The 13,839-nt window shown below is 40.6% G+C and overlaps 1 protein-coding gene across 8 annotated transcripts in view; it reads right to left on the minus strand.

Annotated features, from left to right (window-relative positions):
• The window catches only part of ANKRD17 (ankyrin repeat domain 17), a 161,796-nt gene that overhangs the window by 137,269 nt on the left and 10,688 nt on the right, over window positions 1–13,839 (minus strand). For all 8 annotated transcript variants that reach the window (XM_044447261.1, XM_044447258.1, XM_044447255.1 and 5 more), the window contains exons 2-5: window positions 12,856–13,009; window positions 10,533–10,689; window positions 7,194–7,341; window positions 2,804–2,951 (exon numbers count right to left, since the gene is read on the minus strand). In XM_044447261.1, the coding sequence (XP_044303196.1) occupies window positions 2,804–2,951; window positions 7,194–7,341; window positions 10,533–10,689; window positions 12,856–13,009 (607 nt within the window). The remainder of the gene's footprint in view (window positions 1–2,803; window positions 2,952–7,193; window positions 7,342–10,532; window positions 10,690–12,855; window positions 13,010–13,839) is intronic.

The raw sequence follows: 13,839 nt of genomic DNA on the forward strand, positions 1-13,839 counted from the left end.
CTCTCCTCCTTCACCCGCATCAAGAGGCTCTTTAGTTCCACTTCACTTTCTGCCATTAGAGTGGTATCATCTGCATATCTGAGGTTGTTGATATTTCTCCCAGCAATCTTAATTCCAACTGCTGAGTCATCCAGCCCCGCCTTTCTCATGATGTGTTCTGCATATAAGTTAAATAGGCAGGGCGACAGTATACAGCCTTGCCGAACTCCTTTCTCAATTTTGAACCAATCAGTGGTTCCGTGTCCAGTTCTCACTGTTGCTTCTTGACCCAAATATAGGTTTCTCAAGAGACAAATAAGATGGTCTGGTATTCCCATCTCTTTAAGAACTTGCCACCATTTGTTGTGATCCATACAATCAAAGGCTTTAGCATAGTCAATGAAGCAGAAGTAGATATTTTTCTGGAACTCCCTAGCTTTCTCCATGATCCAGTGTATGTTGGCAATTTGACCTCTAGTTCCTCTCCCTCTTCGAAATCCTGCCTGTACTTCTGGTAGTTCTCGGTCCACATACTGCTGGAGCCTAGCTTGTAGGATTTTGAGCATAACTTTGCTAGCGTGTGAAATGAGTGCAATGGTGCGGTAGTTTGAACATTCTTTGGCATTGCCCTTCTTTGGCATCGGAATGTAAACTGACCTTTTCCAATCCTGTGGCCACTGTTGAGTTTTCCAAATTTGCTGGAATATCAAGTGTAGCACTTTTACTGCATCATCTTTTAAAATTTTGAATAGCTCAGCTGGAATACGGTTGCCTCCACTAGCTTTGTTGTTGCTAAGACTTCCTAAGGCCCATTTGACTTCACATTCCAGGATGTCAGGCTCGAGGTCAGTGACCACTCCATCGTGGTTATCAGGGACGTTAAGCTCTTTCTTGTATAGTTCCTCTGTGTAATCTTGCCACCTCTTCTTAATCTCTTCTGCCTCTGTTAGGTGCCTGCCATTTTGGTCCTTTATCATGGCCATCTTTGCATGAAATGTTCCCTTCATATCTCCAATTTTCTTGAAGAGATCTCTGGTCCTCCCTATTCTATTGTTTTCTTCTGTTTCTTTGCGCTGTTCATTTAAGAAGGCATTCGTATCTCTTCTAGCTGTTCTCTGGAATTCTGCATTCAATTGGGTGTTTCTTTCTCTTTCTCCCTTGCCTTTCGCTTCCCTTCTTTTCTCAGCTATTTGTAAAGCTTCCTCAGACAGTCATTTTGCTTTCTTGTATTTCTTTTTCTTTGGGATGGCTTTAGTTGCTACCTCTTGTACAATGTTGCGAACCTCCGTCCATAGTTCTTCAGGCACTCTGTCTATCAGATCTAATTCCTTAAATCTATTTGTCACCTCTACTGTATATTCATCAGGAATATGATTTAGGTTATACCTGAGTGGCCTATTGCTTTTCCCTAATTTCTTCAATTTAAAACTAAATTTTGCAACCAGAAGCTCATGATCTGAGCCACAGTCAGCTCCTGGTCTAGTTTTTACTGACTGTATAGAGCTTCTACATCTTTGGCTGCAGAGCACATAGTCAATCTGATTTCTGTGTTGACCGTCTGGTGACATCCATTGTAGAGTCATCTCTTGGGTTGTTGGAAAAGAGTGTTTGCTATTCTCTTGACAAAATTCTACTAGCCTGTGCCCTGCTTCATTTTGTACTCCAAGGCCAAACTTGCCTGTTATTCCAGTTACCTTTTGGCTTCCTACTTTAGCATTCCAATCCCCCATTATGATAAGGACACCATTTTTCGGAGTTAATTCTAGAAGGTGTTGTAGGCCTTCATAGAACCGGTCAACTTCAGCCTCTTCAGCACCAGTGGTTGGGGCATAGACTTGGGACTATTGTGGTGTTGAATGGTTTTCCTTGGATTCGAACTGAGATCATTCTGTCATTTTTGAGGTTGTATTCCAATACTGCTTTTCGTACTCTTTTATTGACTATGTAAGCTACTCCATTTCTTCTGAGGGATTCTTGCCCACAATAGTATACCTGATGGTCATCTGACTTAAATTCACCCATTCCTGTCCATTTTAGTTCACTGATTCCTAAGATGTCAATGTTCAGTCTTGTCATCTCTTGTTTGACCACATCCAGCTTGCCTTGATTCACGGATCTTACATTCCAGGTTCCTATGGAGTATATAGATCTATAAAGTATATGGATCTTTGGATATGGAGTATAGATGTATTTGAGTAGAGGGATCTTTTTTAAAATATAGGACAGACAAGTAGCATACCAAAACCTCAATGTACATGTTTCAAATTTTTAAATAACCAAGTGTTTATGTTCAATTAATGATGTTTGCCTGGTGCTTGGTATTTAGTCATTCTATTAACATTCTGTAAAAGAGTAATTGCTCTTGCATAACCACATCGTGTTTGTAAGTGTGGTAACTTTTACTGAGAAAATATCAAGCTCAAGTATCAAGTGAAACTCAACAGTTACAGTCTCTTGAGAGAACTGTATAGCATGCATACACTTTGCTCACAATCCAACTTCACCTTTTTGTGCATAATTCACTGTCAAGACTCGGCCTTCTTGACCCAGATTACAAAGAACCATGTATTAAAATACTCTTCCCTTTCCTTATATGTATTCCCTTTGTGACATCTCCTTGCACCAATGAAACAACATGGGTTGTTTCCACAATACTGCCCCACCAACCCTGACCAAAATTCTTTAGAAGAGAAGAATTTTCAGTAAATTTGATTTTAATAGCCAACCTGCCTGAATTCCTTCATATTAAAAATGTGTAATTTGTGATGCACCGTTCCCAAGTTCTCCATATTCCTGTTACATTGAAGTATAAGATATGTCTTACCGGTTGAAGACTGTGCATTGACATCAGCACCATGAGCTAGCAGCAACTTGACAATTTTGACATGTCCCCCGTTAGCAGCAGCCATTAGAGGTGTTATGTCTCCTTTGACACCTCTATCTTCAACATTTGCATGCATTGCCAGCAAGACCTATTGACAGAAAGAACAAAACATGGATAGTTAAGGTGAAAATCTAAATCTGTCAACCAAATCTATTACCTAACTATGCAGATATAATCCTTGTGTGCTTGGTATTTCTTCTAATTCAAACACTATTATTTATTTCATTGATATACTATATGCATAAATGGAGTAGTAACAGCAGACGGGTTATTCTGTTTGCACTTCGATTATGTGATGTTTCAGCAGCAATACGTAATAACTATTTCCTAGGACAGAGGAAACATCTTAAGGCATAGCAATGTAATGCAAACAGAAATACTTCGCTTAGAGAGTGGTACACTTAATTTCTGCCTCCTTAATGTTCATCCTATTCTCCATCCCTTCCTATGGCTTGCTCAGCATTGACTGGGTTAGTAGTTTTTGGTGCCTGTCATGCAAAACATCTAGGTCAATATTCTATAACTTGCAAACTTTGCTCCTGCATGTATGCATATTACTGGGAGTTGCAAAGGAGATAAAGAGCAACTAAGCCATTACTATTCTGTATATAGAGTTACATCAAATGTTAGCTCTGCTTTGAGCATTTGCAGTACTGCTAGGGCAGGGTGATAGAAATGCCCACCCCCCAAGTCCCTTAATGTGCAAGCGTTATTTATTTCTTTCCACTTCAACTCTTGACCCCCACTCAAAATAATCACAATTTAAAAAAAAAAAGATTAGGGCTGTTTTCTCCTTCCCAAGGAGAACCCAGGCTAACATAGCTTTGTGTTGATGAGCCCATATGAGATTACACAGTGCACAGATGGTTCTAGCCAATCAAGTACTGTGTAGCAAATTAATAATTTAACTGAAGGACAAATAAGAGCAAATCAGAACACTGGTCTAACCAGCATGGCTTTTCTTATGCTGTTTTGTGGAATTCATTGTCACAGGCAGTAGCCATGGCCACCAATTTAGATGGCTTTAAAAGGGGATTAAGCAAATTTATGGAGAAAAATCCTGTCAATTGTGACTGGCCTTGTAGGCTATGTGCTACTTCCATTGTTAGAGGAAGTATGCTTGTATACACCAGTCCCAGAGGAGCTTTAGTAGGCAGAACTCTTGTACAACTCCTGCTTGAGGGACCTGTAGGCAGTTGGCATGTAAATGGAATGCTACACTGGATGGACCATTGGTCTGATTCAACATGGCGCTTCTTATGCTCTACATGCAAGATGGTTTCACTGCTTTTTAGAACTATTTCCTCCACTCCCAATTGTGAAATAGGATTTTATGACTGAAGAAAATGTTCAAAAAAGCAGAAACTCTGGAACTTTCTGGTGCATTTATGTTCTTATCAAGGAAAAGAGATAGCTAGAATTGGAATAAGACCCTCTGCCAAGGCAAGGAAGGCAGTTTCCAATTTCCGTAGCTGTAGAAAACAGAGCATCTCTCTGCCCAAGCACTGTAACCAAAGAGAATACTTATGCCTCAGAGGAGCAGACATATACAAAAGCCTAAACCAAACTTAGTAGACACCATCAAAAATAATGTATTATCCAAAGTTACAGGAAATGAAATGACCAGACTGTGTGGGAGGCCTTGAAAATTGCAGGAAGATGGGGGAGGGATCACCTCACCCTCAGATAAACATTCCTTTCTAAAACCCAGGTATCATATGATAGGCCTAGCTGTGCTTGTTCTTTCAAGTCTAAAAATTTACAAATAAGTGCAGAATTACTGTTTCTGCTCATGAAAGAAGAAAGCTCCCAAAAACACTGGAATCACCACTCTCTGATGGATGCCTTCCATGAATTCAGGACTCATTGGAGGATGCAGTCGCTCTTTAAATGATCGCTAAACATGTGTGCCAATAACCAGGCAACTTCCCTGCATTAACTTCTTCTGCCAATCTCTTTCCCAGATAGTACTAATGAAGTGGTACCTAGAATGATAAGCTAGGCAATGCATTATTTTAATCAATGAGCCAAATAAGTCATGAACGCCATCCTTTTCAAAGTAATTGCTAACAGTGGCTACTAGCCTTGCTAACTATGTGCCATTTCCTTTAAGGGAAGTGGCCTGCCTGCACACACCAGTTGCTGAGGAGCTTGGGAAGAGAAGGTGTTGCACTCATCCTACTTGAGGAATTTTGTGGGCAGTTGGTTGTGTGTGAAGCACTGGACTAGATGGACCTTTGCTTTGATCCAGCAGGGCTTTTCTTATGTTCTTATGTTTATCTCTTGTATGAAACAGTAAGTGATTTGTCCTGGTGGATGGAGTTGGTCCTTTCTATACAAAAAGTAAGTGCCAGATATCAGGTGTAACTTTTACGAGGAAAAGTCATGAAGACAGAACAAGCAATGTGAAAAAGCTGATCTTTGGAATAAATGACTGATCTGGTTAGAATATTATTGTGAAAGGGTAAATGATGCAAAGATTCATGAAGAATTTCAGGAACACCCTCTTTCACATCAGTATTTTGAGGTCAAGGCTCAAAAGTGATCTAGTTAAGAGCACATTAACATCTCCATGGGCAGGCCATGTTTGCTGTTGGTGAACTGAAGAGTGAGTCAACTTTCAGGAACCTGCAAACTTGTGGGTAAATGCTCAGGGAGGCAAATGCTGTATCCCAGTATGCTGAAAGGAATAGAGAAAACTTCTTGCGTAGAGATCTTAAATTTGAGCTCTGCAGATAGGCTATCCAGGAAAATTTCTAGTATGTCATGAAATAATGCTTTCAGTTTCTTTGACAGCACCCTATACAAATACTGCTGAAAAGTTCAAAATATCCACCACTCTTATGGAATAGATGAGGTTCCTTGGCATATTCTAACCTGCCTTGTGATGACAAATTTGAGCATAGTTAGATTCTAGTGTAACTTGGGTCCTTAGAATACTGATATTGAATATTTATTAGGGACCGTGGTTCAGCAATCAGGGTATTGCAGTCATCTTGTAATGCTTAGAAACACATCTGCCTATGGATTTTTCAAATCACCCTTGAAATTTGAAGGGCATAGGGTAAAACTATGGAGGTCCATACAGCTAGACTGAGTCTAAATACTTGCGTTCTCTTCCTTTGCCCTGGAATATTATACTATATCAGGGTAGCTTCCTGTTGGGAGAAGCAAAACGAGCTAAGCTTAGGTTCAGGACACAATCTGCTGAGACCAAGCTAAGCCATCTACTTGAACCAAGGTTCAAGTAGAACCTCCAACAGAGCAAAGCTCAAGGAACCAAGGTTTAATCTGGATGTCAGGAAGTACTTCCTGACAGTTAGGACCCCTAGAGTATGGAATGGGCTTCCACAGGAGGTGGTTGATTCCTCATCAGTAAGGGTGTTCAAGGATAGGCTAGACATGCACATGGTAGGCATGTTGTGAGTGGAGCTGGCTGGAGCTGGGGGGGGGGGGGGGGTCAGACTAGATGGCCCAGGAGATCCCTTCTGACTTGCTCTGTTTCTATGTATCTAACTCTGAGAATGCCTTTTAGATGTTCTTATCTTTAAAAGACAGTAAGTAGGTAGATGTCTATCCATGAGAACAGGAGAGTCCTATCCTTCAGCAGTGAGTGTCCCATCCACTTAGCTGGCATTTGTTGTCATCTCAGCTGAACTAGCTTGCTGATTCCTTAGATGGTGGACTTCAGTGCTCTAAGATTGGAAGAAAGACCTCTTAAACTAAAACAACTCTTATGCGTTAACCCAGAAATAGTCACCAAAAGTTGGTCTCTGGAAATCAACAGGATCAAGTACTTTTTTCTGGTTTCTCTTTCCAACAGTTGCAGTAAAAAACATCGAATTTTATGCACATTATTGCACTTTCTGGAAAGCAATGCCATCAAACTGTTTTCAGTTACAAAAAAGAATATGGAGGTGCATTTTGCATTATGTGGTCTCTGGGACTAGAACAAAAATTTGCATATGAACCTAAGAGGTGGTTCTGAGGATGGGTGTAGATGATCAACCAGGGCTGCATTTCTTGCCTGAATGCTGAACTGCCTGAACTGAGTTGGGTCTGACTTTTTGATGCTGCCGCCACCTTGGTTTGATATCTCTGGAAGACTATTTTGAGGAGCAGTAGAACTGCATTAGACAAAAGTACTTGGTCTGCTGATCCCATGTTCTTTCTTCTTTGAGAGATTTGAGAGAATTCATTTCTTGTTTTTTGTCTCAATCAGAAGCTCCTCTAGAGGATCCCTGAAAAGGGTTTCTCCCTAAGCATGGAAGTGCTAGGAAAAGACCAGAGCTCTAAGTTCACTGTGGAAACAGAATACGAAGAGACAAACCTGAGCAAGTTCATAGTATCCAGCTGAACAGGCTAAACAAAGAAGACTTTCCCCTTCTTCAGTGTGTTCATTCACACTTCGCCCTTCAATAAGTAACTTCCGCACAGCATTTACATCTCCTTCTGAACAAGCTTCTGCTAAACTACGGCTACAAAGGGAAGAAGAAAATTAAGGTTAACACTTACATATCAGTGTTTGAATAATACTAGATTCCCATCAAACACAGACTTAAAACATGCCACCTAGACACAATGAAATGTAACAGACAAACTTATTCCAATGGTTTGTGGGCTTGAAAAGGGCCTTATTCTATCATAAAATTAAAGTTGTAAGAATGACAATCATAACCCCTGCCAACAGTTCCTCCAAAATAGGTAAATACAACCAGAGTTCTAGGAAGCAGTCACTGGGTGCAAAGAACTAGATGCCAGAGAAGATTGTACACAGCAAATTAGAAATGCTGGAAACAATAATAGATGATAAAATACATTAGCTGGCTGTGCATGCAAACAATTATGAAGTTGCAGCTGCACTATCAAGTGGAAGATCCAAGTTGTAGTCTCATTGCTATTAAAATCAATTTAGTCATGCTACTGACTCTTCAATTTCCTATTCAAATTTCCAGATACAAGGTCAGAGACAGAGCTCTAACCTCAGAACTGAGAATCTGCTCTCTAATCCTCTCTCTGTCCTGCATCTGCAGCTGGCATGGAAAGAACCACTGCAGCTCCCTCTCCAAGTCTGGGAAAAAGTCCTGGGATAGGGGGCATTCTGGGAACAGGGGAGCAGAGAAGATAGGAACTTCCAGTATGTGAAGAATCTCGGTGGTACTTTAGCCTCCTTCCTTTTCCTCTGAAGCACCTGAAGAACAGCCATCTGACTAAAATGCTGATGACATCCAGCTCTACCTCTTGAGCAGGTGAGGCAGTGGATATACTGAACTGCTGTCTGGCCAAGGTAATAGGCTGGATGAGGGCCAATAAACTGAGCCTCAATCCAGATAAGACAGAAGTCCTGTTGGTGGGTGGATCGTGGTTTCAGGTAAGTGATTTTGACCTTCTCTTGAATGGGGTAGCACTCCCTCTAAAGGACAGGGTCCATAGCTTGGGGGTACTCCTTGACCCAGAGCTGTCATTGGAAATCCAGGTGGCGGCGGTGGCAAGGAGTGCTTTCCTACAGCTTTGGCTGGTCCATCAGCTGCGTCCTTACCTGGACAAACTCTGCCTAGCAACGGTGATTCATGCCTTGGTAACCTCCCGGTAGGATTACTGTAATATGCTCTACATGGGGCTGCCCTTGAAAACGATCCAGATACTTCAGCTGGTACAGAATAGAGCAGCCAGGTTGCTAACGGGGACCGGTCATTATTCTCACATAATGCTGGTCCTCTATCAGGTCCACTGGCTTCCAGTTGAAGTCCAGGCCCAATTCAAGGTGCTGGATTTGACCTATAAAGCCCTGAACGGCTTGGGACCGGGATATCTGAAAGAACACCTCCTTCCTTATATGTCGTCACGCCTCTTAAGATCTGTAGGAGAGGCCCTGCTCCGAGAACCTCTCTGAAGGAGGTAAAAAGGATATCTACTCAGAGGAGGGCCTTCTCTGTGGTGGCACCCAGATTATGGAATGCGCTCCCCAGAGAGGTTTGCTTGGCGCCATTTATATTCTTTTTGGTGCCAGGTTAAAACCTTTTTATTTAACTGTTATTTTAAAAACTAATTTAAATTTTAATGTTTAACAGTCACTTTTATTTAACTTATTTCATTTGGGTTCTTTGTTGTTCTTTATTGCTGTTTTATTGTGGTTGTTTTAATGATTGTAAGCAGTCCTGAGATGCCATGTATAAGCGATGGCATACAAAAGTTTTAAATAAATAAATAATATGGAGCAGGCAGTGTGAGGAGGCAGAAATTATCTCCAGCTCTCTTTCCACTCTGTATTGGTGCCTATAATCCTCCAGGTTCAAGAGCTTATGTGCATCCAGGGTGACATCAATATGACTGTGCCCTAAATGGCCATAGCCACACAATGTGTATTATACAGAATAAGTTAGTTGAGCTATTTCTGAAGTGGAGGAGAGGGAGTAAGAACATCTATAACAAAGATTTGAACTCATGTTTGATAACTTCATTTAACTGGCTTTTGGGAGCTACTGTGTCTTATGATTGATATCAGATCTATTTATGTTATATTGTCATTATGTTGGATTTTGATCTTGTTTTTACCGTAAACTGTTCAGCAAGCCCATGGCTAATTAAGAACATTAAATAAAGGCTTTAATTAATAAAAAATGTCTGTTATAGCATACTTAGCCATGAAACTCCCAGATAGTGATCACCTGCAATGTCTTCATCTTCAGTCCAGTGCTCATGTCTTTTATTACTGATGGCTCTAGACTTTTTTCATTTTAAAATGCTCATTCCAATAGTGTTTATCCACACCATACTTACATTAGAAATAATTACATTAGAAATAATGATTTAACTGTTTTCTTAGAAATTACAAGGATAAATGACCACTCCCAGGAGGAGTTTTGGGGGTGTAGTTCATTAACCTGACTTGTTAACCTACTAGCTAAGTCATCAGAGGTGGCAGCACAGAGAGCATAACTGAGTCTCCATCCCTGCAACATCCATTGAACAGTAGCCAGAGGAAAGAGGGGGAAGAGAAGGATTGGGTGAAGTGCTAATTGCCTAAAATTGTGAGTACACTGCATGCTGCAATATTCCCTATGCAACTACTACAGGAATTATCTAATTTAATTCTCTTATGAATTATCACTGCTGTTTTTTCCCATTACATTCATGCACATGAAAACTTTCACAAATCAAGTCTTATGTCATTGTTTTATCAGAAAAACTTCTAATACACAGGAAGGCAAAAAGGAAATTCTTGGATGAACTTCTGAGGAAATTATTTTCTACCAAACAAAATAATATTGGCCAGATTCTCTGCAGATCACTTGGAATGTACATTGCATGAAAGACTATCACTACCTTGGCTACTCAGGAGCAAGTGCACCGAACTAGGACAAGAAACAGAACTGGTCTCTCACTTCATGCTGTATCTGTCAGAGGAGTTGGTGGTAACCCAAAAATGCTTGGCTAGTAACCCATGCCAGAATTTTTGGGTTCCCATCCTCTGGGGACTCTGAGATCATTCCAATCGCCTGCTCCATTCTAAAAATTCACAGTGCAAAATGGATTGAATAAGAAATGCCAAATTTGAAATCTGAATTCTAAGGATACAGCTTAGTAGACAACTGTTTTATTATAGCAGAAACATATGGAACAGCTGTCAAAACTATTAGAATAGACTTCCATAAAACAAAATACTCACTTGTCCATCTTCCCTGCATTTGTTGTGCTTTCTGCTCTCATTCGGGTAAGTGCAGCAGCAGCTTCATCCAATGCACAGCTGACTGAAGAAGTCAGTCTGCGAAGCACTTCAGGATCTGCAAAGGCTTTTCCATCAGCTGTAGATAATTTACCTATTCCTTTTATTTCGCATTGTAACAACAGCGGATAGCCCGTTTTTATACGAGGAAAAGAAAACAGAAATAACTTAAGTTCATTCAGAATACTAGCCAAACACTATGAAGGGCACAATCTTATGTCCCTGCTCCTGATGCACATAAACCTCCTACTGAGAAGCTTATGTGCATCCTATGCTGGGAATAAGGCACAGTGATGGCAATTGCCACTGCTACCACACTTCACACCAGGTATTTTATGCTGGGTATTTAATGCTGGGTATTTAATGCTGGGTGGGAAAGGAAGCTGGGATGCCCATTAGAATCATCTTAGGTCAGTTGTCCCAGCCTTCTCCTTTCCCCACTCCCAGGATGCCACCCTTTTCCCTCCTCTGAGTCCCAACTGGGAACTCATGGCATACAGCCAGCATGGGTTTTTCTTATGCCAGCTGCAACTGGAACAGGGTGGGAGGGTTCAACCTTCAGAATCCCAGCTTCAAGGTCACACATAGGATTACTATGGCTTCCAAGACAATGTTGAGAGGCCAAATGACTGCATCATAATTTTGTCATATTGAGGAAGCTCAACAAACATTATGCAGTGCAATGAAATTTCTTAGAGGCAGTTGCAAAGCTATTGACTGATATATTCTTCATGACTTGAATGAGCCTGCATTGTCTCATTTTAGATTACTTCAGAAACCTACAAACATTGAATCAAAATCAGAATCACCACTTCACGCAAACATAGATTAAACTAATGAGAAAAAGATAATTTAAAAAAAAACTTACACACTACTTTCAAAGTTAAAATATATTTCTAAATCAGCCATCCAATCAACAAATATAAAATTTTAAATATAATTAAACATAATTCCACAAAGGCACAGATGGAAAATACCTGCATCACCAGTAACATTAATTAAAAACTCTTGCACAAAGTAGTATAGAACAGTCTGTGCAAGAGATATTGCGGTTAATTATTTTCTAATAACCAACATTATGAAATGACAAATAAAGAATTCTTAAGTAATACATAAACCCTGATAAACAGACTAGACAACCTCTTTCAGCCCAAGGCCCAAAATTATCTAGGAAAAGCTCCCTGGGACCATATTTGAGGGGTAGGTGGCAGTCAAAGGGAAAAGCTTAACCCCCAATTACTAGCATATTTTAGCTTAAAACTTTTACTGCTAATCCTTCCAGCTTCCTTGGGCAGGGGTGGATGAAGACAGCACACAAAAAGGGAAGAAGAGCCATAGACTCCATGGCTTGGGAAAAGCTACAGAGCCAGAAAATTGGAAATGGCCATCCAGCAAAACTCAGAAAGTCAGATATGGCCCCCAGGACTGAGCTTCCCCACCCTGTGCCAGGCAGACCTTTGTGGAGATGTTGCATAAATGAGGCACTTTGAAGGCTGCCCACTTCTGATGGCAGGAGGCTTTCAACAAGTGCATCTAAAGAGGTTAAAAGTATCTAGACAGTCCCTTCAGACTGCTAGATCACAAACTTTACTGTAAGCCATCCTGAGTCATTTGTAGGGGATGGGATAGGAAAGCTATAAATAAAGTACAAATGGCTGCATAATACCTGTACCCTGAATGGGAAGGTGGCAGAGCAATTTCAGTTAAACATATTCCTGGTAGCTGATCCTTACCAGTAACTAGCTACTTTAGACATCCATGAAGTTTCTAAACAGTTCAGTCTTAAAAGAAAACTCTAAGAATGCATTGCAGTAGTTCTGTTTGGAAGCTACCAGGATATGGATAGGCACGATCAGGCTAAATACTCCCCAGAGAAACAATTCTATAGGCCCTAGACAGGCTAGAGACAGTGCTCCAACCTCAGAACTAGACCTCTGCCCCACCACTCTTGCAGCCACCATGGAAACTCTTTTAGTTTTAGAGGATCTCATTTTGCTCCAGCCCCCTCCCCTCCCCTCATGCTGTTGCTAGACGGGCAAAAAAGTCCATCTAGTAGAAAAAGCAAACCATGGGGAAGCACAGATTGCATCAGCTGTGTTCCTCCTACTCTTCATATGTCTGCAAGCCTCCAAATTTGGGTGCTCTGCATTGTGATAGGTTTGTGCCCTAAAATGTTTAAGAGTTCACCAACTCACATTAAATTATCTTGGGAACATATATGCATAGCTCTTTAAGCTTATAGCAACAGTAATCAATTCTGAGTTACCTGCAGCTTCCAGTAAAGCTTCTAACCTAGCTTGGGTTTCTGGATCTACTGTTCTTAGATCAGCACCATCAGCAGTACTTGACAGCAGCAATTTTGAAGCAGTCTCCAGCATAGGATTTTCCAGATCATCCTGATCCAAAATGAATGACTCCACCTAGAAGGGGGGGATGAGTTTTAACAAATACTCCAGCCTTGATTTTCTTATATGGGCTATGTAAGATATTATATGACAAGTAAATGTAAAATAAATATTCATAATAAAACCATCTATACTGACTTGCTTCTAAAACATTATGTGTACTAGTTTTAGTACAGAACAGCATGAAGAAGAACTATAAAGACCATTATTCCTCACTTTTTAAACCTAGATTTCTTCTGCCATCTGACTCTGGTTTGCAAACATTTATGCATCCTCTTCCATGACAAGTCATTTCTACCACAATGTAGTACTTCACACCTCCTCCACAAGATCCAACAGGGATCTTTAAATCATGATTGTTACTAATCCTGTAAAGCAATTAGGCATTTAAAAATGTTTGCCCATTTCCCACTACCATTGCTCTTGACAAAGGTTCCATTAAGCCTCAATGCTGCAGGACAGAAGCAGCATAACCTTTCATGTATTCCTTAAGTTACCCAAGAAGCACTCAAGCCATCAATTAAATGGGCAAAGCTAAGTATAGGATGTTCTTTAGCAGCAGCAACACAAGTTGTCATGGCAGAATCTACAGTCAAAGAGACTTAGATTAAGGTTCACCGAATAACTGTGGATTTCATCCTGTTTTGCATAGCTTGCTGCCTTATTTGCAAAGTAAAATAAACTGAAGCAAGAGTCAAATGTGGCCACTGTTATTTCAGGCAGGAGAAAATTCTCAAAGGAAGATAAGGGGCTTTCAGTAAGGCACATCTCACTCTTGAAAGACTTAACACTCACACATGCTCCTTTCTGCTTTGCCCCACAATCCATGAAGCATTCTTCCCCAA

Source organism: Varanus komodoensis, unplaced genomic scaffold (genome assembly GCF_004798865.1).
Source record: "Varanus komodoensis strain SLA01 unplaced genomic scaffold, ASM479886v1 scaffold51, whole genome shotgun sequence".
Taxonomy (NCBI): Eukaryota; Metazoa; Chordata; class Lepidosauria; order Squamata; family Varanidae; genus Varanus; species Varanus komodoensis.